The sequence below is a fragment of the Ascaphus truei genome, chromosome 14, assembly GCF_040206685.1.
Source record: "Ascaphus truei isolate aAscTru1 chromosome 14, aAscTru1.hap1, whole genome shotgun sequence".
Classification (NCBI taxonomy): Eukaryota; Metazoa; Chordata; class Amphibia; order Anura; family Ascaphidae; genus Ascaphus; species Ascaphus truei.
This window is the reverse complement of record NC_134496.1, coordinates 27,804,889-27,832,516: the sequence shown is the minus strand read 5'-3', so window position 1 is coordinate 27,832,516 and position 27,628 is coordinate 27,804,889. Positions and strand designations below refer to the sequence as shown.

At 43.1% G+C, this 27,628-nt stretch overlaps 1 protein-coding gene across 2 annotated transcripts; it reads right to left on the bottom strand.

The window, feature by feature from the left end:
* Positions 1-276: 276 nt before the first annotated feature.
* On the bottom strand, positions 277-26,290 carry ZBTB38 (zinc finger and BTB domain containing 38). Of its 2 annotated transcripts, none has more exons than XM_075570218.1 (2): positions 24,877-26,290; positions 277-6,921 (listed from the first exon to the last, which is right to left on the bottom strand). In XM_075570218.1, exon 2 carries the CDS (start codon positions 6,899-6,901, stop codon positions 3,146-3,148), a length of 3,756 nt encoding a protein of 1,251 aa, XP_075426333.1. In that variant the 5' UTR covers positions 6,902-6,921; positions 24,877-26,290; the 3' UTR covers positions 277-3,145. The 2 variants fall into 2 exon arrangements, with proteins under 2 accessions (XP_075426333.1, XP_075426334.1); XM_075570219.1 differs by having other exon boundaries at positions 25,731-26,290.
* Positions 26,291-27,628: the final 1,338 nt, after the last annotated feature.

Genomic DNA, 27,628 nt, shown 5'->3' with positions numbered 1-27,628 from the left:
CTCCTTTCTATCTCATCCCTATCCCTCCTTTCTCTCATACACCCCCTCCCTCCTTTCTCTCACACATCCCCTCTCCCTCATTTCTCTCACCCCCCCATCCTTTCTCTCCCTCCTTTCTCTCACATCCCTCTCCCTCCTTTCTCTCTCCCCCTCCTTTCTCTCAACCCCCACATCCCTCTCTCAAACCCCCTTCTCCCCCCCCCACCTTCACAAACAGCACACAATCAGAGCAAAGAACACACTCTAAATAATAACATGGCTTCAAAGTACGTGAAATTCTGTTTATTTTTCATTTTTTCCAATCGTCCCTAATAACGTGTTCAAGGAAAATTCAACGATCCAAATGAACGAACTGCACACAAAAAATATAGTACGGATAAACCTGTGTCCTAGGCAGTCAGCCACACGTCTGCGCGCGGGCGTCTACCGCGGAACATACAAATTAGGTTCACGTCACATCAATAAACAGAGAGATGTGAGGTTTGTGTCACACATAGGAACAACGTGGACTAATGACAGTGATACGTTTAACAGCTTATACCGTGGAGGAAAAAGAAAGCCATGTATTTTCTATCATTCCTGGAAATGCTGATAACATACGTTTTAACATTATTTATTAATAGCCATCCCAACTAGTGCAAAAACTGGGAACTTCAGAGAAATGTTAACTTAGCTACTAATTGTATCATTCTTCCCCGAGTTTGATACTTTCACTGGGAACGTGATTTGTTGCTGTGATTCTAGCTGACCCTGTAACTATTACTGTTTTCCCTCCAGGGTTTAATATACACACGTGTTGTTACCTATTGATGGGTATTTATATATACGCTTGGTTTTGAGGTTATGTACATTTTTCCCTCTATCCAGCTGGCTGTGCAGATATCCCATTTTTCAGGAGAGGTCGTTCATTAACCTCTCCTGAACCCTAGGAATCACAGTGAGGTTTTAGTACATTCACTATTATCTGAGGTGCTCTTCTGTCACTTGGCACCCTACTATCATGACATTTTTTCGGGTGCTTTACAGCTTTTCATTTATATTACTGTTGTGACTTTTTCTTTGGGGACGGTCCACTTACATGTTTTTTTATTGATTTTATTATAGTTTGTTTTACCATCAATTGCATATTTAATACATTTGATATATCTTTTTTTACCCACCCCAGTGCCCCGTTATGGAGTTTCTGTGAACCTTGTCTTATAGCATTTGCCTCTTTTTCTCTCTTTTTTGTTACATTTTAACTTAGGGCAGATTCTCTTTTTTTTTCTTTTTTTTTACATACAGCAGATGAGAATTAGGGGGTTACTGGAGATGTTAATTTCAAAATACCTCGCCTTGTCCTTTCCAACGCTGTTTTTATTTTGAAAATCTGATGCTTCCTTCCGGAGATATAGGTGTTTGAAATATTAAGGGTCTGGGAGGTTAAAATGGAGTTTCTCCAGTCTAAACAACACTCACATAGGCTTCTGGGGAGGGGTGGTGGTGTTGCTTTAAATCCCCCGCGTCACGTGTGTTAATAGGAAGCCGCGGAGCATGATGTTGACGCTTCCTACTGGCATGCATGACGCAGGGGATTTAAACTACCTTTATTAGTGAGAATCTCAGACACAAGGGGGTGAAAATAGCACATGTCAGCTTCAGGGACCTCTGCTTCCCCTCCATGTAAAAATAAGGGGCAGGGAAATAGAATCGAGTAGTTTAAATAAACTTCATTTTTTTACCTGCTATGTAGGATTGCTCCTTTTAGAATGCAGTAAAACACCCACAATTCTATCCCCAAGACATAACCACTGAAACGTCACTGTTATTAGAACATTTTGATCTTCTGTGAGACAGTCGTCTTTACAAATGTACAATTTTTAAAGATTTTAAAAAAGGCCCCAAAATTCCAGTGTTTTTTTTTTTTTTTTTTTTTTTTTTTGAGAGAGCGCAAATCATTTATTTTTCTCGCAGGCGTTTCTTGCCGTTTAGATGCAAACGTTTAAGAACGATAAAAAAAAAAAAAAAAAAAGCGGAAAAATATTTAAACAGAACAACTACTGACACCCTTCAAAAACGTTTTATATTATAAATATAAATATATATGTATATACTTATCCCCCCCACAACTAACCCATTTGCACTGTCCTGTAATGCACTTTTTTTTTGCCACCATATATCTTCATAAACTCGTTGATGAAAAATTGAACTTTGGAAATACCAGTTCCACGTTATTGGTCAATAACTTTTTTTTTTACAATTTACCTTTAACTTATTGCACACTTAATTGGGAAGCTGCCCCCCTTAGTAACCTGTTATGGGTACACATATTTGAAGAAACTATTAAAACGTAACTCCAATTATGAATTCCCCCATAGTGTAATTCTAGATCTCTGTCTTCACCCACTGGAATTGCTTCACCGGAGCTACAAACCCTTCTAAAAAAAAGCAAAAAATAAATAAAGTTTTGATTGCATAGTCTAAATTATCTGCCACGTTTTTTGACTTTTAAGGTATAATTCTGTTCCTGCAAAGGATTCGTAACATACAGTATTTTGATAATGAAAAGATTTAGGTTTTTATTTTATTTTTTTAAATCAAGCCTTATTTTTTTAAGTAAAGACAATTTTTCACAACAAAATGAAAACCACGGCCACTGATCAATTTCCTGCGTAACGACATATAATTTCTCTTGAAAATATTCTGTGTGGTCCAAAAGTAATAGTTGGACATCTTTTTCTATCCCTGGCTGCAGGGAGCCGTACCCTAAAAAGTAATGCACTATATATAATATTCTGTACAGTTTCTATTATATATAGTATATTATATAGTATTTAACAAACTGTATATACTAAAACCACATGGTGTTATCTGGGTAACTGCTTTCTCTCTATCACATCTTCAAGCTGATTTTTTGCTATGTGGGATTGGTGTGTGGCTGTACATTTTCTACCCAATTAGGGGACATAAACATTTATTAACAAAGCCTTCTTATTAATGTGTGTTTAACTCCTTCTCTGCCAGAGGAGCCAGCAACTGGCCCTCTGGCAGCAAAGAGGTTAACTGAGAAGGTATTACTGCACACTCTATATTTTGAATAGCTTGTGACGTTTGGTTTGAAATGTTTGCACATGGTCCATTTTCAAAAAAACACCTTTTACGCGTTTTAAGGAACGAAAGGGTTTTCGAAGCTTGTCATCGTCTTTAATTCCGTGAAAGTCTTAGTGCATTCTCTAACGGGGGAATTATCAGCGTTCAAACTGTCCTCGAAAACGTATTGCCTTGATTTCCAGTGCTTCCAACTTTTCGGGACCTCCTTCAAGACGCTCCCATGTAAAGCCTCCAATGGTGAATCCACAAACCCGTTTTCGGCGAGTGGCACGGCGTCTACATTCTGCACAACGCCCGCCGTCTCTACATTCCGAGTGGCTGTTTCTCTGACACCGCTGTGAAGAGACACTACTGGAGTTTCGTTCTCGTCGAAGGGCGGAGGGAATATTTCAGGCACATTCTCCGTGCTTCTCGCTTTACTTAAATCGGCCGCTTTGGACGTTTTGTTCTTGAATGCCCGCCAGCTTTCCGTAGCTGGAAATTCTTTCCGCTCCCTTTGCCTCAGGCTCCTGAGATAATGTTTCTTTTGGTGCATTCCAAGCGCTGCCGCCGTCTTGCAGATTTTCGAACACTGGACGCAAATAAACCCTTTTACGCTCCGTTCCGCTAAATGCCGTTGCTCGTGATTCTTTTTTGTGCAAGGATAGAGGAATCGCTGTGGGCAGAACTGGCAGTCGTATATCTTCTCCCCGGTGTGGATTCTTTCGTGCTTTTTCAGCGTTTCGTTTAACATAAACGCCTTGCTGCAGTACTGGCACATGTAATTTTTCACCCCCAGATGTATGCGTTCGTGTTTGTGTAAATTGCCGGGGAATGAGAAACACTTACCACATGTATTGCATGGGTAAGGCTTTTCGCCGGTGTGACAACGCATGTGGACCTTTAAGGTCGATGGATTCCGAAATGATTTTTTACACAGTTCGCAAAAACAAGGTTTAGCAGATAGCTGCCAGTCTTCAGCATTTGTTTCTTCTCCCATGGGTGTTTCAGTGCATTCAAAGTCAGTGGTCTCTAGATTTTCCTCCATGCAGTCTTCAGTATCACGTGTTACATCTCCAGGTGCGCCCTCGGGGTCCACCTCTCTTACATTCTCCTTGACTGGTTTCTGGCTGCCGCGTTTTTTCCTTCTCTTCAGCTTTCTGAACTTCTTGAAGTGCTTAGACTTCTTCTTGGGTTTGTAGTTGTAGTATGGGCGCCAAGGCTTGTCTGACACGTCCTGATCACTGGTGTCATCGCACATCTCTTCCATCTTGACGCCCTCCGACTTCTGAAGGCGGACAGAGCTCCTCTCCCTCTTCTCCTTTTCGGGATCCGATGCCACATTCTTCCCTTTGGACTTCGAGTGTCTTGGTCTTCCAGTTTTTCTGAAAAACAGCGACGATCCAGAGATCTGTCTTTTCACTATAGCCTCACTTCCAATCTTTACTGTGATCTGACAAAGTGGAGCGATTCCGCTGTTCACGAGGGTTCCAGGCAAAGCTGGTTTAGCTATGTAAGTCTCTGTTTTATTCCCTCCCTTAATAATACTCTTGTTTTTCTTTGTTGAAGTAACGGGACTAGAGATTTCCTTTACCTCCTGCGGTACTTCTACAGCTTTGTAAATGTCAGATCGGTCCTCCTCTCTTACGGACTTTGTTTCAACAGCTTCTTGGTTTGTGTTTTGATTACTACTATCTTTTTCGGGAGAGATGATGGCCCCACCTTGATACCATCCTATCCCATTTTTCGCTGCTGCGACAGCGTTCCCGTGCGTTATTACAGATGATACCCTACTGCTGTGCATGATCACAGAGGGTCCGGAGCTGTTACAGTTAATAACGGAGGGTATATTCTGTTTTTCATTGCCAAAAGAACTAACTACAGGATCATAAACTTTGTGAGTTGAGTTCAGATCTTTTTGCAAAGGGGAATTAGGTTTTCCAGCAGGCAGAATGTCCATATTCCTGTCAGACGGTAATACCTCAAACTCCCAGGAGTCCCAGTTTACGGTGGAGGTTGGAATACTGTGTGAAGATGCATCCAAAGGACACGATAGGTTTTCCTGGCCCTCTAATGCAAAGGGCTGGGGCTGGGAGCTGAGTGGATTCGGTACAATTGCGGCTGTGGAAATAGCACTATGACTTTGGTAAGGTATTCCTGCGTCTTCTGTTGAATCGTTTCCAGAGCTTTTCAAGGGTGTCCTCTTGCACTTCATTGGCAGAAGTCTATAGAGCTTGTACGGATAGATGCTAGACTTGAGGCCTCGGTTGGCAGTTTTGGCGCCCACTCCCAGTCTCGGGTCAATTCCATGGGACGATTTCTGATGGTTTTTCAGTATGTAGTAAGTCATGAAAGTTTCTAGGCAGAATATGCACTGGTACCTCCTGTCCCCTGTGTGCCAGATTTCATGTTTAGTACGATATTCGGCCAAGGCAAACACTTTGTTACAGTAATGGCATGGGTACGTTTTCCTCCACGAGTGGACATTTGCATGTCTCCGAAGGCTTGATAGGGTTACATAGTTACGCTTGCAAACAATGCAGATGTAGAATATCTTCCCATCCACTATCTTTACAAAGTGGTCTGTTCCAGGTGAGGCGACACCTAAAATAGTATTGTGGTCAGACATCCGGTCGGAAGGAGCATAACATTTCTCAGCAGTGGCATCCCCAGACCGACTCTCTGGTAACACCACCTCTTTCTCAGTGTGCACCACCCTGAAACAGATTTGCTCGTGCCTCTGCAGACGCTTCACATGTGCAAACTCTTTGCCACAGTTTTTGCAATTTAACGTCTCTTGATGCTCTTTAGGATGCGGATACAACCCTGGGTCAGGAAAGGGTTTAGTAGCAAGTGTGTTACTTGGAGGAAGCTCTGTTAAGTGGCTTTCATCTTCCCTACAGCTGTAGAAATCTGTAGGGTTGGTTATTTGTTCACTGGACGATGGGCAGTTCACACTACTTGTGGTACTACAGTTTTGGATTATGGTCTGTTGAACCAAACATTGAGGTTCTAGAACAGGCATGTTGCTAGCGGGCTTTGCTTCATGTATTGTAGGAACAGAACGAGGTGTTGTGTTTTCCTCAATCCTCACATGATTAAGTCTACCACCGTTATCAAACACAGAGTCCCCTGAAGACACCGCATAGGAGTGTTCAGCTAGCATATTCATGGGCTCACCATTGCTGCAGGTTCCATTCCTGCAAATGCTTCCACCATGCGCCTCTTCTGCAGAGCCTGTCGCCTTTTTAAAACTCGCTCTCAAATCGAGCGGAGAAAAGACGCTAACTTCAGTTTCCAAGATTGAAAACGCGTTGGTGATCCTCGGCCCATTGGCCACAGCCAGCTCTTCCCCCTTCTTCTCCACGGCTTCCGATTTCAGACCATTCTCGCCCCGATAGTACGTACACGCAAGGCTCGCCTCCCCCGATTCAGAGTAGCAGTCGAATGTTGACGATGACGACCTCTTGCAAATTTGGTTTGCGTTTTTTATGTTTTCTAAGAAGGTTATTCCCAACTTCTTCCCAGCATCTGCAATATCAGTCAGGGCATCTTTTCTTTTCACTGCAATCTTGGAGCTGTAAATATAATTTAGTATTTCTGTGAACGTATCTGCTTTGAAATCTGTAAGCTCCAGAACATGGCCCTGGCTCAGGAATTGGTTTCTGAAATACAGACTGGAAGCTGCCAGGATATTCCTGTGGGCCTTGAATTTAGTGTCTTCCACCACTATGGTGACGTCACATAGGAATCCCTGCATGCGTTGCTCATTGAGGCTGCAGAGCAGAGCCTCTCCATGAAGACAATCCGCTAGGTCTCCTGAGCTGCACATCCTGATCTACGAGCAGAAACCTAAAGAGAAAAAATAAGGGAAGTGGTCATTCAACATCTTAAAGAGTGAGAGTGCACATGCATGTCAACATGTGATACATTCTATCATGTAGTCAGAAGTTATAACAACTGTGTTAGTCCCGAATAAGAAACCTATGAGGTTTGGAAAGTTCTGTACATGTGAAGAAGAGACCTGTGAGGGTTGTAAGCTCTGTACCCATGAAGAAGAGACCTGTCAGGTTTGGAAAGCTCTGTACATGTGAAAAAGAGACCTGTGAGGGTTGGAAAGCTGTATACACGCGAAGAAGAAACCTGTGATGTTTGGAAAGCTCTGTACATGTGAAGATGGGACCTGTGAGGTTTGGGACGCTCTGTACACATGAAGAAGAGACTTGTGAAGTTTGAAAAGTTCAGGGCACATGAAGAGCCCTGTGAGGTTTGGAAAGCTCTGTACATGCGAAGAAGAGACATTTGAGGGTTTTGGAAGCTCTGTGCACGTAAAGAAGAGACCTGTGAGGTTTGGAAAGCTCTGTATATGTGAATAAGAGACCTGTTAGATTTGATACGCTCTGTACACAATGTTACATTTATGAAGAACTCTATTGTTGTCTTATTAAAAGGTATCGCAACCAGTTACAAATCAATAAGTCTTGCTCAATTTTCTATGAATATGTATTGGGATGAGGTTGCTTGTATTGGGGAGAAATTAGATATGATATAAGGTATGATCATACCCCCAAACCTTAATCGGACCAGTTGGGCATACTCCATCCCACAATGAGCCGCCACTTTACCTGTTGTTCCAATATTGTTCCTCTAGTTTGTAAACTCACAGGAGCAGGGTCCTCATTACCTTCTGTATCTGTTTGCACTTGTTTGTCCTTATTTGTATTATGTTCTGTTTATGTAATTTATGTCACTCTGTACCCCATTGTACCGAACTGCGGAATATGTTAGCATTTTACAAATCAACTATAATAATAATAGGGTAGTTGACCCCAGAATGTTATCCCTGTTAAGAATCTTGCCTCTAATCCAGCAGTGTGCTGGTTAATTGCACACCTGCAATCAACCACCCTACCTGCCTAATCAGAACTCTAGCAGAAAAAGCCTGTTCTGAGAGACAGGAAGTGAGGATTCCTGAGCTCACAATTGGAGCTGACCCAGGAAGGACAAACCAAGGTTTCCTGAGCTCACAATTGGAGCTAACCTAGGAAAGACAGACCAGAGGATTTCCTTAGTGGACACTGGACTGTCCAGAGGACAGAAGTCTTAAGCTGCAAAGAGACTGCAGGCTGACAGCAAGACAAAAGGAAAGAAGATTTCTAAACCTAGATCCTGATATTGCTATAGCACACAAGGAGAGCAGAGAGGACTTCCCCTACAGCTAAAAGATACAGATAAGACTTTCTTATGGGACTGTTACTGTATATATCTGTATATATGTTTATATATTTGGGGGCTGGTAAATAGCTTAGCTAACCACCCAGTTAGAGAGGGCTGGACTACATGTGTAGATAGTCTCCAAAACGGAGCAGGTTTTTCTTTGGCTTACTTTGAATACTTTTGCTATGTTAAAGGGACAGGCGCAATAAAGCCTAATTTAAAGCTGCAGTTCAGTTTTTTTGTTTGTTTTTTTTTACATTTATTTTTTTACTTCAATAGTTTTATGTGTGCAATCTCTAATTAGCTAAAGAACTGTATAGCTGCAGGTCAATTCGTTTTCCATGTATTGATAGGTCGAAATTTGGTGACATATTAAAAGCTGGGATTTGTTTATAATCTGCTTGACTGGCAGTGGAAGCTCATGAATATTCATGAGCACTCCTGCACTGACATGTGCTAGAGGGAGGGCAGGGCTGACAAAGGGGTGTGCCAGGGCTTGTGACAGGACATGAAGGGGCAGTGCCTTATCAAATGCTTGTTAAAATAGAATACAAGAAAATTGGTCTTTCAAAGTTGTTTTTTTAAAAACAGAAAATGCTAAAAGTATTTTTTCTTACTACAGAACTGATTTATTAAAAAACCCACACATGCAGGATATTGCCTGAACTGCAGCTTTAAGTTTCACTTTAAACGGTCTCCATTGCGTACCTCTGAACACGTCTCTTACACATGACAACAGTGCCGGGTTAAGTGGCAGCAACCGAAAAGTGGCGCTGTGTACTCCGACCCCGGTTCCATCTTTAAATGTCCAAGTCCTGCACAGACTTGTCAATGTTGAAGGACATTTAAAGATGGCGCTGGAGTGGGGGATGTGTGCGGGACTGCGGCAGGAGTAACAGGAACGCGGGACATAGACAGAGTGGCGGCCCGGGACAGGGCGCGCAGGACCTGTCCCACGCACCCGCCGCTCCATCAATTTCCCTTGCTTCTGCTGTTGCCGCCGCTCCAGGTACCGCAACTGCCGCTCCGACGCCCCACCTTCTAAATGTGCCTCGACATTGACGCGGCTGCGCAGGATTCAGAAGTTTAAAGATGGCGTCGGGGTCGGAGTGAAAGCACGCGCACTTACCTTTTGCCGTCTCCTCTTTCAGCGTCCTGACGTCACGTGGCGATGCGTTGCCATGACAACGGGACGTCATGACGCTGCAGGGGGTGGGGGCGAGCTGCTCGGGGCGTGCTACTCCCTCGATCCGGCACAGCATGACAGTCCCAGTGCAGAGGGGGGAGAGGGTGATGTGAGGTGAAGGGGGGTGGGATGCGTGTGGCGTGGAGGGGGAGTATTATGTGTGTGGGTGAGGGGGAGAGATTTATTTATTTATAAAAATGTTTTACCAGGAAGTAATACATTGAGTTACCTCTCGTTTTCAAGTATGTCCTGGGCATAGTTAAAATGACAAATAATACATGGTTACAAATACAGTTACATAAATGAACAGGGTATACATTATATACAAGACATTGCATGCACAGTTAGAGAAGATGTATATTATGGGCGTATGTAACAGTTACAGACCAGATTAAAATGTGAGACAGCCTTAGTTTTGAAAGAACTTAAACTGGTGGTGGCTGTGAGAGTCTCCGGTAGGTTGTTCCAGTTTTGGGGTGCACGGTAAGAGAAGGAGGAGCGGCCGGAGATAGGGGTGTGAGAGATAGAGGGGGAGTCTCGCAAAGGCCGCCGACACTGAGGGGGGGGGGGGGGGGGAGAGAGGGGGCAATGGAAACTGTTGTCCTGAGCCCCAGGAAAGCAGTCTACGGCCCTGTCTGGTATGACCATCCTCATATCTCCCCCAGCACCCCTCATCATCATCATCATCCTCATATATCTGGTGTGGAGGGGGTGGGGGGAGATGATATGATGATATGGGGGGGAGAAGATATGATGATGATGATGATGAGGGGTGGTGGGGGTGATATATGAGGATGACAATGATGAGGGGTGCTGGGGGAGATATATGAGGGTGACGATGATGAAGGGTGCCTAGGGGAGATATATGAGGATGATGAGGGGTGCTGGGGGAGATAAATGAGGATGATGAGGATGATGATGATAAGGGGTGCTGGGGGAGATATGATGATGATGATGATGATGATGATGATGATGATGATGATGATGATGATGATGATGATGATGATGATGATGATGATTTTACCCGTGCGGCCCGAATCTGTTTTCCTTGGAACAGTTCAGCCCTTCTCACTTTACAAATTGTGCAGGCCTGGCATAGAGAGCAAAGTCATATGTAGAAGCACATGCACACCGCTGGTAGGTGCTGGAGGGGGGTACTTATCTGCCGGTGCGCTGTATCCAGGGAGGTCCAGACATCCCAGAAGTACTCGAGCAAAGGAATGGAAGCAGGCACACGGTCTTTCTAAAGGTGTAGTTTATTGTGCCACCAAAGGTGCCTGCTTCCATTCCTTTGATAGAGAGCAAAGTCTCCATCTTTGCTGATGACACTAAATTGTGGACGGTAGTAAAATCAGAGCAGAATGTAATTTCTCTCCAGAAGGACTTTGAGAGACTGAAAACTTGGGCAGGTGGCAAATGATGTTTAACACAGATAAATGTAAGGGTTTGCATTTGGGAAACAAAAATAAACAGGCGACTTCCAAATTAAATGGGGCAAAATTAGGTCAATCCCTGATGGAGAAGGATTTAGGAGTGCTTGCAGACAACAGGTTTAGCAATAGTGCTCAATGTCAGGCAATAGTGGCAAAGGGAAATAAGATCTTATCTTGCATTAAATGGGGGATGGATGGAAGGGAAGTAAACATAATTATGCCACTGTATAAAACATTAGTAAGACCACACCTTAAATATGGAGTACAGTTTTGGGCACCACTCTATAGAAAATACATTATGGAACTAGACAAAGTGCAGCTAAGAGCCATCAAATTAATAAACGGCTGGATAGTCTGATGTATGAGGAGAGTCTAGCTAAATTAGATTTGTTTACATAGGAAAAGAGGCAGGTCATACCTTAAGATTGGAGGAAAGGAGACTTCCCCAGCAACAAAGGAAAGGGTTCTTTACAGTAAGGGCAGTTACAATGTGGAATTCATTATCCATGGCGACTGTGATGGCAGATACAATAGATATGTTCAAAAAAGGTTGGACTTTTTATTTTTTTTAGAAAGGAAAGGCATACAGGGATATACAAAATGAGTTGGGAAGGATGTTTGCCTTCCTCTGGATCAATACTGTAAGTACGCTTATAGGATAAAGTATCTAAATTTAGCACAGGTTGAGCATCACGGACATATGTCTTTTTTCAATCTCATCTACTATGTAACTACGGTATGTAACACCAAGCTCCTGCGTCAACTTTAACAGATGTTAGTCGATATGCGCTGTTAGGCGGCGCTGATAGTGCCCGGCGATGCGACGTCGCGCCAAAACAAATACATTGGATCCGTCGCACGCGCTTATAGTAAGCGCGACGGAGACGGAGCTGCAAAAAAAATTGAAGCCATTGAAATTAGATTTTGGGAGAGACAGTCGCCCCACATGTGACTGTCTCTACACCAATCACAGAGCGCCTACTGCACTCTGCCCGCCCCCTTTGTGACCTCACTGGCATTGACATCACGTCGATCCAAACCTAAGTGCAACTTTCGCCAGTGACGGCGGGTGACGTCATCGGTCGCGGCGCCGGCACTATAAGCGCGGCCTTAGGGTAAATGCCTCTTGTGCATCTCATTATCACCAAGGTCCATAAAAACGGCGCGATTTAAATGAGTAAAACTGGGTTAACATTACTTTAGTCACTTTAATGGAAAAGGAGTTACTATTAAGATGACGTTAATTTAGGTTAAATAGCCTAATGGAGCATAGAGGATCTGGGGATCTGTGTGCAACTTACAGTATTACCCATGCGGTGGCAGGGAATATAATACTAGATAAGATTTCAGAATTGAATGATATTCTCTTTGTTTTGTATTGCCAGAAACACACAGCACAAATCTGGTGCACACAGGATGCTGATTAAAAATGTTGCAATGAGGAAATTGTAGTGGTCATGTTTCCAAGAACACATTTCAAAAGCAGTGATATGTCTGGGGCTGTTTTTGTAAGATCACTGGACTAGTTATGGACCAGAGCAAGATTAATAATAACAATATTAATATCAATAATAATATTAGTCATTTAGCAATAGGCTTCAGTTTCTCTAGCATTACTTTGAGATCAATCTTCCTTGCTGAATTTAATAAGGCTTTTGTAGTTAGTCTAAAGATCCATGAAATGTTGTCCCTGCAAAACACTTACCTCTGCAAACTCTTTGTCCTATGAAACTGCTGACCCCAAGTAACAGGATGTAAATAGAATTATTTTAGGCGTAAGCATTACTATTAATGACCACACGGTGGAGCTCAAGTGCTTATGGAGTGAGGGAGTCTGACAGCTCTTCCTAATATCAAAACAACCTAATTGTAGTGACATATATCAGGGTTATTTGTGGGTAACTCAGTCTTTATCAGACACAGATGCAAACTGTTAAATAATGAATATATATCCAAAAACATGAACCAAAGACACAAAATACGTGAATGTGCTATGTTTAGGTTTGCCAGGAGGCTTCTCCAAAAATACTGGACACAATGGTGAAAGGTGCGACGTGTTTGAGACACACACACACACACCCTTCTCACCTCTCTCTGCTCCATGCTGTTTCCTCCTCTCCTTGGCCCCACCCCCAGACATTCCCCAGCCAATCAGCATGGAGGAAGCTGCCCAGCCCCCTAGCAGCTGCCTTGCTGTCTCTCTGCTCAGGGAAATCCCGCGGCCCCCTAAGCCGTTTAGTTCACTATGTCCAGAGAGGTAATACCGGACACATGTCCAGTATTACCTCTAATTTATTACTGGACAGAGTGTCCAAATACAGGTTCAATACTTGAAACCTGGCAACCCTAGGTGCCTTTAAAAATAATATATGTTTAAGTCTGGACGCAGAAAAAGCGTTTGATAGAATAAAATGGGCATTTCTAGATAAAACAATGTTAAAATTTGGATATTCGGGCCCATACCTGGAGAGCGTTAGAGCCCTCTACAGGTCGCCCACAGCCTATGTTAAACTTCCAGGAGGAGACTCAGACCCCATCGTAATCAAAAAGGGCACCAGACAGTGATGTCCCCTGTCTCCGTTCCTCTTCGCATTGTCAATTGAGCCCCTAGCGTCTACAATTAGAGATGACATAAACATCCAGGGAATTCAGATAGGGGAGACAAATGACAAAATATCTCTTTTTGTGGATGATATAATATTGACATTAGCCAACCCTGTGATTACCCTTCCCAATCTTCAAAACCAGCTAGGCCAATTCGGCAAAATTTCAGGGTATAAAATTAATAGTGACAAATCAGAAGCCTTAAATTTAACACTACCAATCCATGAAATGAAGCTACTTCTAACTAATTTTAAGTATAAATGGAGCTCTGAACACATTAAGCATCTGGGAATTAAGTTGGCAAACTCATACCAGGCCCTCTATCAAAGCAACTACCACCCCTATTTGAAAAAATTAAAGCAGATCTACAGATATGGAATACATTTCAGATATCCTGGATAGGCAGAATTGCCTCAGTAAAGATGAATATTTTACCAAGACTCCTATACTTCTTCCAGACAATTCCGATAAAGATTCCGTTAGCAGAACTTAAAAATATACCGAATAGAATATTCCAGTTTATCTGGAAGGATAAGCGACCGAGAGTAGCAAGGTCGATAATGATGGACCCAAGAGCAAGCGGAGGCATGGGAGTCCAAGATATTGTCAAATACTACCATCCGGCCCAATTGAAACAGGTAGTAATGTGGAACAAAGACCAAGCATTTCGTGCTGGCTGGGGATAGAGTCTTTCTACGTGGGCCCTCACTCCCTAGCATCGGTCCTGTGGTCCGGGCTGGAGGGAGAGAAGTTTGTGGGAAGGTTTAAGTTGGGATCGATGAGGTATACATGGTAAATCTGGTCTAAAAACAAAATGAAATATTCACTGAATTCGTGTCCATCCTTGCCGACCCCCCTATTCGGCAATCCCGAGTTTCCCCCTGAATGCTCCAAAAATTATTCCAAGCAATTCAGGGAATTCCATATTGAAACTGTGGCCGACCTGGTGGAGAGAGGGAGACCTCTGACCTACCAGGAAGTGCAACAGAAATTAAAGGACATCCAAATCTTTAACTACCTACAGATTAGGCATTTCATGCTGACACTATCGCAAAAAGCGAGCTTCCCAGATCTAACAAAATTCGAGAGACTATGTAGAAAGGGTTTGTACCAGAAAGGATTGATCTCGGAGATATACACGGGAATAGCATCGACAACAGCCACCCAAAATCACAACTATATGTTGAAATGGGCTGAAGACCTCAATATAGAAATTGATAGGGAAATCTGGGAATCGGCAGCTAAAACCTCAATCTGTACGACGACAAAAGAAAATATATACAAAATCCTACTTCAATGGTACCTAACCCCAAGTAGGCTGAGCCAGATCTTCCAAGGCGCATCCGACCTCTGTTGGAGGGGGTGTGGCCTGAGAGGAGATATGGTACATATATGGTGGACATGTCCGCAGATTCAAAAGTTCTGGGAACGGGTTCAGAATATGTTGCAAGAAATCACTGAGCTGAGGGTTCCTCTGGACCCTCTGACCTTTTTGTTGGCCAAGCCTACTGAAGAGTTACCGACACAGATGAGAAAATTAGTTTCTATTGTTCTTACAGCAGCCCGCTGTTCCATAGCGGCAGCATGGAAGAAATTAAACGTGCCGTCCAGACATACAGTAATCAAGAGAGTGAATGAGATCAAACTCCTGGAAAAACTTACGGCCCAATTGAACCAAAAACTGGAACAACACTACAAAATCTGGGAATTATGGACCCTGACCTAGAGCCTCCCCAATCGTAGACTTAAAAAGAAAAAAGAAGAAGAACAACCATACAGAATTGCAATATCATCTGGTCCAGGTCTTGGCTCTGGTCGGAAGCAGTCCTCCCTTCCCCCAGCCGCCCCCTCCCCCACTCTCGCACCAATCCCTCCCCTCTTCCTGCTCCTCTCCCCAGCTGTAATCCTCCGCTCTCCCATTCTCCCCCCCTCTAAATCCCCCCTTTTCCATCCCTAATCTCTATCTATTCTTTGATACAAGGGAAAACCTAGTACGGGTCCAAGAAAAGCTAAACTGTAAAATGTAAATGAATCTGACTGTAAAACATAAGGCTATAAGTAAAGAGAGTCTGATGTAATGTAATTCACCAAAAGAGCAAGGCAAGGAACATACGGATGTATAAGGACGGTACCTACGATAAATATGTATATGCAACTTGTTATGTTATACAAAAAAACAATAAAAAAGATTGAAACAAAAAAAAAATGAATAAAAGTTTGTTTGAAATAAAAACGTACTTGGTGAAAATATTGAATAATAATGCAAAATGGTAAACACAATAAATATAACACATAAATATATACTCTCCCCTCCCCCACCGGCATTCTCTCTCTCCCCCCGGCATCCTCTCACCCCCCCTGCATCCTCTCACCACTCCCCCTGCCCCCCGGCATCCTCTCTCCCCTCCTCCTCCTCGGCATCCTCTCTCCCCACGCATCCTCTCTCCCCCGGCATCCTCTCTCCCCCCCCCCCCACCGACATCCTTTCTCCCCCGACATCCTCTCAAAAGGCATCCTCTCTCCCCCCTCCTCGGCATCCTCTCTCCCCATGTATCCTCTCCCCCCCGGCATACTCTCTCCCCCGGTATCCTCTCTTCCCCCCACCCCCCTGGCATCCTTTCTCCCCTGTCATCCTCTCTTCCCCCCACCCCCCTGGCATCCTTTCTCCCCTGTCATCCTCTCTTCCCCCCACCCCCCTGGCATCCTTTCTCCCCTGGCATCCTCTCTCCCCCGACTTCCTCTCTCTCTCTCTTTCCCCCCCCAGGCATCCTCTCTCTCCCCGGCACCATCTTCCCCCTGCAGTCAGCATGGCTCCGCAACTTCAAATAGCACACATTGCCATGACAACGTGATGTCACAGCATCACGCAGCGTCAAGTTGGCATCACGTGATGTTGCAGGATGCCCCGTAGCGTCCCATTGCCATGGCAACTGGGCATCACGTGATGCCACGACATCACGTAGCGTCATGTTGTCATGGCAACGCGATGCCATTTGATGTCGCGCAGCCATGTTGACGGGATTTGCAGGGGGAGATGCCGCCACCGCCGCAGAGATTACTCTGCTCAAACATCTTCTCTATGTTAATATATGTTCCTCTAAACTGACCTCCCCTGTCCTCTCCTAATCGAAAGCACTTGATTGACAGAACAGCCAAATATTTACTTAAAATCTGATTCTATTTGTTGTTAGAAACTATATATTTTTTCTTGGCTAAGTGGTATTATCCTTGTAAGACATACACATCATATTATAGTGTGTACAGAGATTTCCAAACCTCACAGGTCTCTTCTTCACATGTACAGAGCTTTCCAAATCTTAAATGTCCCCGATTGTTGCTTCTTGACTTGAAGTAAAAGGTGGAAGAAAATGATGGACAGAGATACAGAATCAGATGCATCCTGGTAGAATATGCTGTTTCATTTTTCCTTAACACCCCCCAATTTACACACAGGGCAAAATAGAAGCAAATTACCCTGACACTTTGACACTTAGAGATACAGGATGGAAATGCAACTATTTCAACTTGGTTTGATGCTTCAGTTAAAGGAAGAGCTACTAAAAAGGTGTCAATTATTAATTACCCCTTAGAAACACAGATTAGTCATAATTTCATCCCCGGAAACTGTGTGTGTATATGTATGTATATGTGTACGTATGTATGTTAGCCGAGCTTAATAATCAAAATCGAATAGACGATACCATGTAACCGCCAGAAGTAGAGATCAGTGTATCTGGAAAGCTCGCACAAATAAAAGCATTTCGTCAACCACAGAACGGTATCGTCTATTCGTTTTTCATTTTATTTCTATATACAGCTCAACCCCGTTATAACGCGATCCTTTACAACGCGAATCCGCTAATAATGCGATGCAAGCGTGGCTCCCAATTTTCGTATGTATGAATACTTTACAACACGATTATTGGTATCTTAAATACTTTATTGTACAATGCATACAATTGTACATTATTTCTACCGCGATCCGCTTATAACGTGATGTGATTCTTTGGACCCCAAGCACAGCGTTATAAGGGGGTTGAGCTGTATATATATATATATATATATATATACTATAATTCCGAAAGTTTGTTTGTTTGTCTTTCCAATACAAGTCCACAAGCTTAATCCTAGAGCCACCAAACTTGGCAAAAGGAAGGGCGTAGAGGGGGTTTGATATGTTTTGCCCATAGCTTCGTATATCAAATATATATATATATATATGGCTTAGGTATGTTTCAGTACAAAGGTTCAGCTGTGCAACATCTCTGCCACTCATTATGATGTCACCAGTATGATGTCATGTGCCGGATATATAGCGTATTCCGTACAACACACAGTGGCTGACTTGCTTAGACAAATTGTGGATTGTGGATAGGAGGTGGCGGAGGAGACAGGCGTCCCAGGACAGCGAGGAAGGAGTGGGTGTTGTTGTTATAGGGAGGGTGAGAGTGAGGGAGGCCAAGGGCGGCTCACACAGTTGTTGTGTTGCCAGAACTTCAAGAGTTACCTTGAACTTTCCTTACTTTGGACATTGATGCAGAAATCACAATTCACAGGCCCACTTCCTAAGCAGCATTTCTCAGAACACAAGGTTTAAGTTTTGCTGCAGTCGGTTCCCCAGCCCAAAGGTTCATAACCTTTTTTACACTGTCATCCAAAGTCACGCCCCACAATGCATTGCTGCTGTGGGTGCAACGCACTGTGGGAGCGAGTTTGGAAGGTCCTGGCTGTAATTGACAGTTATACCACCTACGCCAAGCCGGTGCAGTTTGGGGCTTCACTAAGTGCGCAGACCACCCCCCACTCCCCAGGCTCAGGAACCCGCTATACTGCCTGCGATCGGTCACACCGTTTTGTTAGCAATAATCTGAAGAGTCAGCAATAAGATTGATTACTTAGGAGTTTAGGATACCCCCTTACAGATTTTTTTGGGGGGGACCTCTTAGAGACATCTCACAGATCCCTGATTGAATCACTGCTCTATTTGTTTTAGTGATATTTCTGTTGCACCAAAGTAAAAGAAACGGGGCAAATAAATAGCACTAAATATATATTTTTAAAAACTGCAGTGATTTTCATGCTGTGGATTTATAAAATGTTATTTTTATCTCTGGGGACGCCCTGGCTCCCGCGAAACTTACTGGGAAAGGTACCGCCGGTACTTCCTGGTATTTAAATCCCCTGCATGACGGATGACGTGATTTCTGTTCGCTCGCATGACGCGGGAGATTTAAACCACCATTTTGCTTCCCATGGAGGGGACATGCTTTTACCGGAAAGTACCTGGGGAACAAGGGGGTCCCCGGCGCTGATAATAGCACGGTGTAGCTACGGGGACCTCCTCCTTTCCATACATGTAAAAAAATGGGGGGTGTTAAAAAAAAAAAAAAAAATACCCCAGGGGAGGGGGAGCTGCTTTAACCGCTTCAGTGCCAGACCCGAAATGGGGCTCCACCCGATGCGGATGGGCCCCAGGTGACGGTCCCCCTTAAAAGATCGTGCGGGCTGGAGGCGCCGATGCAGGCGGTTGGACGCTGTACCCCTGGCACCAATCTTAGGTAGCTGGGCTCTATCCTATGCGGGTAGGCTCAGGCGGCCATGATAGGGGGACCTAGGGTGAGCAGATGACGTGGCGGTTGAGAATATTCTCCCGGTGGCGGTCGAGTGTCTCTCCCGGTAGACGGTAGATTAGGGCGGTTGGAGAAGGGCCCCACGTCGGAAGATACCGAGACTAGGGATGACAAATGACTAAGATTATGGCCGACAGTTATTTTCAAGTATTGTTAAAACAATAAAGCTGTGAACAAATTTAATTCCACAAAACTGTGTCGTCACAGTTTGTTAGGTGGGGTGTAAGTAAACAAGTGGTAGGCACACTAATCCTTTAAACAGTTTACAAACAGTCTTATCATAAAAGCGATTAGGGGAACATTGTATAAATACCACAAAGCATTCGGTTACTACTGTATGTAGACACTGAAGCAGCAATACCACCAAAAATGTAAAACATTTTTTGTTTGTTTACACAGAACTGGGGGGTGGAGGGGGTCCTCCAGAGATGAACTCCACTACAGAGAACCCCCGGGTTGTTAAAATAGTTAACTTTTCAAGCACCGGTGCTCCGTCATGGAGAAAACAACATGGCTAATGCCATCATCCCTTAGGAAGTTGCCACCATTGCTGACATTGCAGCTTCCAGATGGACCGCAGGCCCGTGAGCTTTGTCTGCCATTTTTTTTTCACCAGGCGGAAATATTAACCCAGCACTTTCACTGGTAAGTATCTTAGGAACCAGAGGGTCTCGAGAGCTGAAAATGTTTCGGTTCACCTCCGTGGACCTCCCTCCCCCACTCCCGTGGACCTCCCTCCGTTCCATCCCCCACTCCCGGATCTAACTGTGAAAAATACAAACGGGGAAGGAGATCTATGGAGCTTCCATTTTGCATCCGACTGTCATTTTGTCCCAGGACAAACCCAGACCCACAATGCTCCGTTTTGTCACTTAACGTGGCGTTTCCTAACTTACCGTCACGGTAACAGTTTATCTTCAAAAAGGACAAAAACGTAACGGGAAGCCATGTTTTCTCCCGTAAAGAGCATAGAGTTAATTATAACAGACGTTAGTGATAATGACATGCAAATGATATGTAAATGAGGGGTTATCACAACATCGCAGCATATCCACTAAAGTCTAGGGCTTAGGGCTAACGCAGAGACAACGTTATGTTAATTAGGTTATTCGTAAACTTGCTGTTACTTACATCTAGACACTGAAATAGAGATTGATGGGGTCTGGATCAGGACCATCCCTTGGCAGGTCTCAGGGGGCGGAAAGAGGGAAAATGTAGTAGCACTGCTGCTTTCCTTTTTTTTAAACTTAATTTATTTTTGAATATATGTAGGATTCAATAAGGGGGTCTCCGGAGCTGAACTGCATTAATTTCGGCTCCAGGGACCCCCTGCTTCCTGAGATACTTATCTCCTTAGGGGGTGCTGGTATCTCCTGCTCAGGTTTAAAGCCTTTAATGACGTCACTACTTCCTATTGCCCATGTGATGGGGCAGCTAAACCTGAGCAGGAGATACCGGGGAGGGGGGGGAAGCATTTTTTTTGGGGGGTGGGGCTTTTTTTTTGGGGGGGGGGGGGTTGGGAGGGGGTTACATAACCTAGGGAGTGGCCTGGTCTGGATGGGTGTAACACCACAATTAAGTAGGATTTATATAACATAGCGTTATTTTCATATATTTTCTTTCTCAACTTAAGCTAAAGCCCTATATCAAGGTCTGAATCGGAGAACCACTAAGGCTGCGCTTATAGTGCCCGCGACGGCGACACGACGTCGCTCCGAATCAAATACATTGACTCCGTCGCAAGCGCTTATAGCAAGCGCGACAGCGACGGAGCAGCAACAAAATTTTAAGCCGGGTCTATTTGATTTTTTAGAGCCATTCTCTACATGTGACTGTCTCTAAACCAATCAGAGACCGCGGCCCGCCCCCTTTCATGACGTCACTGGCGACAGTCGCTGAAAATCTAATTATAACTTTTGCTGGTGGCGAAACGGAGACAGGTGACGTCATCGGTCGCGTCACCAGCACTCTAAGCGCGGCCTAATACATACTTAACATGCAACTACTATGTAACATGACGTTATTGGAAGATAACACAGCATTACGCTACAATAACGTGACAATAACCCTATGCTAATGAGATGCAGTTGGGAAGTTGTTTTTGCATTTAATTAGTTTTGAGGATACATGTTAACCTCAGGGAAAATAATATCCAGTCCTAATTTAGGTAACGTCCCGTTATGAGCCCTAATTTTCTGGAGCTTTGTGGATGTAGTGCAATGTGTATTAATTTGAGGTGACATTCCTGTTCTTCCCAACGTCGCCTTTCAATTAAAGGTAAAACTCAGAATTCTTCTGCGATGGCCGATAATTATTATGTTATTACCGGTATTGTTCTTTTTCACGTATAACTCCTCTATAACAGGGGCTATATATATATATATTGCGAAATCCCTGGGAATTATTTTAGGGATCCTCAAAATGGGTAATGTGAATGTTGTTTCTAAAGAAATGTGCTTACATTGATATTATTTATAACAGCCATTCTGTGAAAATAATACATTTTGGCAACTTATATAATAAAAGCTCCAGAGGCAAATAGCCGAAGGGCAACATGTGACTGGGGATGACCCCTGATTGACCTTGTTAACATGTTCTGAATGGTGATTGGTTAGTGGGTAGCTAGGGAATTTGGGCGGGAAAAGTTGCAGGAAGTCACAGAGACAGGGTTTAGGGATTGGTTGAGGTTCTGTTGCTGGGCAAAGGGGCAGGGTCAAATCATTGGCTAAGCCAAGGAGTGGGTATGCAGTGAGGAGTCAAGTTTGGGAGGGAATTTGGGGATATAAATAAAAGGGAGAGGCAAGGGTATCTCACTCACCTGAGAAGAATACTGGATCAAGATTCCCACCCTTCCCCCCTACCTACTGTTAATGTTGTTTATGTTTTATATCTAATATATTTAACATACCCAGACCCCCCAGCATTGGGCTATGAAAATCAGTACAATTTAGTTACACTTACTACAAGCCTCTCATTAAGGTTCCGTAACCCATGAGGTTTACTATATACAGTAAAAAGATCTTCTGTTTTTTAAATGAATAAAACTCTTATATTTTTGGTACTTTTTGTATATAGTGATATATACGTAAAATAGTAGTTGTGGTGACCTCCCTATAACACGCTGATCATTTATCCAATCAGTCATCGATCGTTCGGCTACTGTAATGAACTGAAGGTTTGAGCTTCGACCAATGGGAAGCAGGCAGGGGAACGCTCCACAGCACCCAGACACGGGCAGTTATAGTTGCAATACATACACTTGATTTTTATAGAAACGGGACAAAAATAGGTACAGTTACAGGGCTTGAAAATCCTAAATACAACCTTAGCAGCTTGGCAATGCGTTACTGGCCCCTCTGGCAGAAGAAGGGTTAATATGAAAAGCAAGTGACAGTGAACGGAAGCAAAAGCAGGAAGGCTTTCTACAAACCAGATTCACACGCAACATGTATTAATATTCATTTGTTTTTCTCTTCTGTATCACATAGGATTTTTGTCTCTGCACCACTGAGCTTACAATTTTATATACTGTATATATATATATATATATATATATATATATATATTATATATATATATATATATATATATATATATATATATATATATATTATATATATATATATATATATATATATACATACATATTTTTTTTTAAGCAAAGCTTGATAAAGTGACTTGCCCTAAAGTGTCTGAGCTTCCAATAATTTTCTCCAGCTCTTATACGCTACTGCGGGCATCTTTACTATATGCTTGTGTTTGCTGACAGCCATTTTAAAGCAGGTGCTAAAGAGACAAAATGGCCGCCTCAGCAGAGTACCCCATCCTCGTCCCCTTTGCATCTCACACGACACACGTACAAAGAGACTATACTGCCTCTCCAACACCGAAACCTGTTATCCTTCTCCTGCGGGTTATAAACAATTTCGCTGGCTCGCAGATAAATGGGAATATTTATTAATGGAGATTTTTTTTTTTTTAAATCTGTTTTAGCACCGACGTCATCACACTAACCAGCTTGCCCGAATACTCACATCTACCTTTCAGTATTTGTATGCATTTGTGATATATAAAGATATATGATATCCAATCACGCTCTGAATCAGGAGAATATTTTTGGAGTTTTGCCAAACTATATAACCCTTTAGTTTTGCGTTGCAGGCCGCCACGACAGTGAAAGGGTTAACACAATATCCCTTATGTGCGACATCCAGTCACGACAAAAGACAAATATATATATATATATATATATATATATATATATATATATATATATATATATATATATATATATATATATATATATACATACACATATACACAGCAAATAGCTTTATCTGCTGTAAAATAAATATTCAATCGTCCCGAACCCACTAGAGAAAATTAATTACTGTTTTTCGAACACGTTAGCTACGTGGAAAATGTTTGTGAAATACTATTTCCTTCCTGGCGTTAAAACCCATTTAGCGAAATCTTGTTGCCACAGAAACAGTGCTAGGCCCGGAGATCAGGAACGCAGAATTCAGAAGGGAGCTTTGCTACACAGACTGCAGAAATACGGGGGAGGTTAAAACACGTTCTTATAACCTTACTGCTTTAAATGGCATCAAAACCATTCTGCATCTTGCTGAATATTAACCCCTGTGGATGCTGGAGCGGCCCAGTAATCTCTCACTTGTAGGCAGTCTCACTAATATTTAGTTTTAGACATGCACTAACTAGGTCCCACTCTTACAGGTCATGAGCTTTCTTAAAAAAACTAGTATATATATATCTATATATATATATATTAAATACATTTTAGTTCAGCCCAATTCTGACGTTTTAGGGAGTAAATTGTACATACGCCAAAGCGGGCATGTGGATCATTTTCGAACGGAAATCCCCCATTGAAGTCTATGGGAGTTGTCGTCCAAAAAAGGCTGTTTCATTGCATGTAGAATAAAGCCTGTAGACCTCCGCAGCTATTGCAATCCGGCAGCGTAAGGGTTACGGTCGAAAAAGGCCTTAGAGCATATTTTTCGGCTTGAACACATTGGGGGTTAAACCGCGATTGGGGCACTATCGCACGGAAAATCCCGCTGACTTCCATGATGGTTTCTGTGCGGCGATGCCCCGATTGGCACTACAGCAATTTTGACCACAGAAATAATAAGGTTTGTGGCGGTACCACGGACGGAGGAAAAGGAAATAGGTTTTCCTTTATTAATGTTTTAAAGCACGAAAGTAGATTAAAAAACGGAAAAAAAAGTGTGACTGTATTTAATATGCCTTTTTTTTACAAAGCAATCCCAAATCCAGATTTGAGAGCAGTGAACAGTTAATGCATATTGTTATCCCGCTATCCACCCTGGTCCTGTGCATTAAAACACGTTTAACACAATGAATCCTTGCACGCAAGAAACATCGGCGTCAAAACAGATGTGCGACGCTGAGGTCGTTTAAAAAAATAAAATAAAAAAATATGTCTATTTGTATAAATATAATATTTGTTCCACTATGTAGAAAAGGCAGGGCGTTCTTCGTTAAAATCGAAACCCCATATAAGGGGGATTATGCATGCAATACAATCGCTTGTATATAGCAATATCCCACTGTTTATGTTATTGCATCGTATCAGATATCTCCTGCGTGTTCTACTAGCTGTCGTGTTTTCAGTGTAAACCGCTCCGTGCGTAGTTGGCGTTCCGTATTTATATATAAAATAAGGATATAATAACATGCACGTTCAACCTACCTGTACGAACCATTACATCGTGTGTTTACGTAGCATGTACAATCAATCTTCCTGCGTTTGGCGCAGTCTGAGGAAACATAAAAACCCTCCGACTCTTGTTCTTGCTCCGTGATGCTGGGGAGCTGTCGTTGGTCGAAACCAGCTGAAAAAAGCAGCTCAAAATGGATCGTATTAATGAGAAATGGATTTGTCATCTGGGACTGGATCGTGGTAACAAGAACAATCCATGTCCGGGATTTCTTCCTCCTGCATCTCAAAGATCGGCTGCATTGCGTGACGGATTGCAGGACTGAACTGACCCACTGCAAAGGCCAGTTCTCACCTCCCAGTTCTCACCTCCCCTGGACGTCAAACCGGTTCATTACGGCTGCTGCACACACAAGGCAGGCTACGCAAGAGTTAAAAATAGATATATCTGTCCCTCCTACCTGCACGGCAAACATATTAGTTTTCAAGCGCTTTAATTTGATATTCACATTAATTAAACAATACAGCATACATTATTTAGCCGGGTAAATCGAAAGAATTAAAAAACAAAAGATGGTTACGGTTTGCCTTCTAGATATTTTTTCAGTGCTGTGTTTTTTTTTTAGCCTACGATGACGAGCAAAATTTAGTTTATAAATGTGATGAGCGAAGAAGCATTGAACGGCCGTCACTGAAGCATCATATGGCAGGCAGAGTATTAGCAAACAGTACTCCCGGTTGAAATACTAGGCAGCGTTTAATGGATTCAAAGCACAGCAGGCAGAAGACAAGAAACCGAGAAGGCATTGATCCTCCCTGCCATGTCGGGCTTGCAGAAACCAGATGAATCCTGCAGCATTGCTCTTATAGGGAAAGGGGTATCTCACCTTTAACGCAGAATCGAATTAATGCTTTGAGTAACGCTGCAAGATACCCACTGCCTGGGAACGCCCGGGGGAAATGAAGGAACAAAGATGTAATGGAAAATAAACCCAGCATAAAAAAAAAAGAAGACACAGTCCAGCTAAAACACTCTCAGCTGCCTGTCCCCAAATATTCTAACACTGGATTCTCGAAGACACTGGTGACACTTAACGCAGGCAGGCGTAAAATCGCTCCGGCTCTGCCGCGGGAAACGCAGCGAGGTTTACGTTGGTCGAAGCAGGATGTCATTCCACGAGTTAAACGGTGTGTCTTCGGAAAGGGAATATGTCCTCTTCAATCACGGCTCCGACTTGAAGATGGCATTTTTTCTCTCTCCCCCCCCTTTCCTCCCTTTCCTCCCTTTTTGTTTTTAATTCGCTAACGGTTTATTAAATGCCATCAGGACTAGTGTTCGCGAGCCACCAGAGCAGAGATGCAGTCATATGATCGGCTAATTGTGTTTAGGAAACACCCTGCTTACCACAGGCTCTGCAAGGGCTAAATATATCAGCATTACAGCTGCTGAGGCGCACAGGAAAATACGTACTGAAGAATTGTTATTTCCTCATGAGACCTAATGTGAATTAAACTGGATTCCGTTCTGTTATTTAATAATCCAATACAGTTGTAGGTTGCACAACTTCATACTGACCTAGATAACACTAATAAAATATATCCGCACACTGCATTTAACTACTTTCGTTTTAACTGTGTGACTGCCTGTAGAAAATTCAGTTCAGTGATCTAGATTTTGTTGTACAGTATGTTGAATATATCTAACCCTATAACAGTATAAATAAGCAAAGAAATTTGCATTGCTATTACAATACATGGGAAGCAGTTATTTCCAAATAGTTAAGCAATAAAAATAGCAACTTAAAGTCTATGTTTTGCTTCGGTTTAGAACAAGGGGTCATTGATGGTCTGATCCCAAGCTGTTAGATTCTAAACTATTGTCACTGGCATTTATTTATTTAGTTATAGGGAGCGGTTATATGGAATAATAGGGGGAGTTACAGGGGGGGGGGGGTTTATATGAAGTAATAGGAGGAGTTATAAGGAGAGGTTATATGGAATAATAGGGGGAGTTACAGGGACAAGTTTTATGGGGCAATTGGAGTAGGTATAGGGAGAAGTTATATAGAGAGGTTATATGGGGCAAGAGGAGGAAAAATAGGGAGCCATTATATGGGGCAGTAGGAGGCGTTATAGGGAGCGGTTATATGGAGCAATACTGTAAAAGGGGTTATAGGGAGAGGTAATATGGAGTGGTAAGAGGAGTTTTAGGGAGTGGTTATATGGAGCAATAGAAGCAGTTATATGGAGTAATAGGAGGAGTTATAGGGAGTGGTTATATGGGGCAATAGGAGGAGAAATAGGATAAGTTATAGGGAGTAGTTTTTTATGGAGCAATAGGAAGAGTTATAAGGTGCAGTTACATGAAGCAATACGAGCAGTTATAGGTTGTAATTATATGGGGCAATAGCAGTTATATGGAGCAATATGAAGAGTTATAGGGAACGGTTATTTGAAGTAATAGAAGAAGTTATAGGGAGGGGTTATATGGAGCAATAGGAGGAGTTATAGGGAGCGGTTATATGGAGCAATAGGAGGAGTTATAGGGAGCGGTTATATGGGGCAATAGGAGGAGTTATAGGGAGCGGTTATATGGGGCAATAGGAGGAGTTATACGGAGCGGTTATATGGAGCAATAGGAGGAGTTATAGGCAGGCTGCCGACGGGGGTAGAGCAAGGACAAGTGGCCCCCCGGGGCCCAGCTGCCCGGCCTTTCGTTGCCGCCAGGCCCTGGCTCTCCCCCAGCTGCAGGCCTCCCTCACTAACACTGTCCCACGCCGAGCTT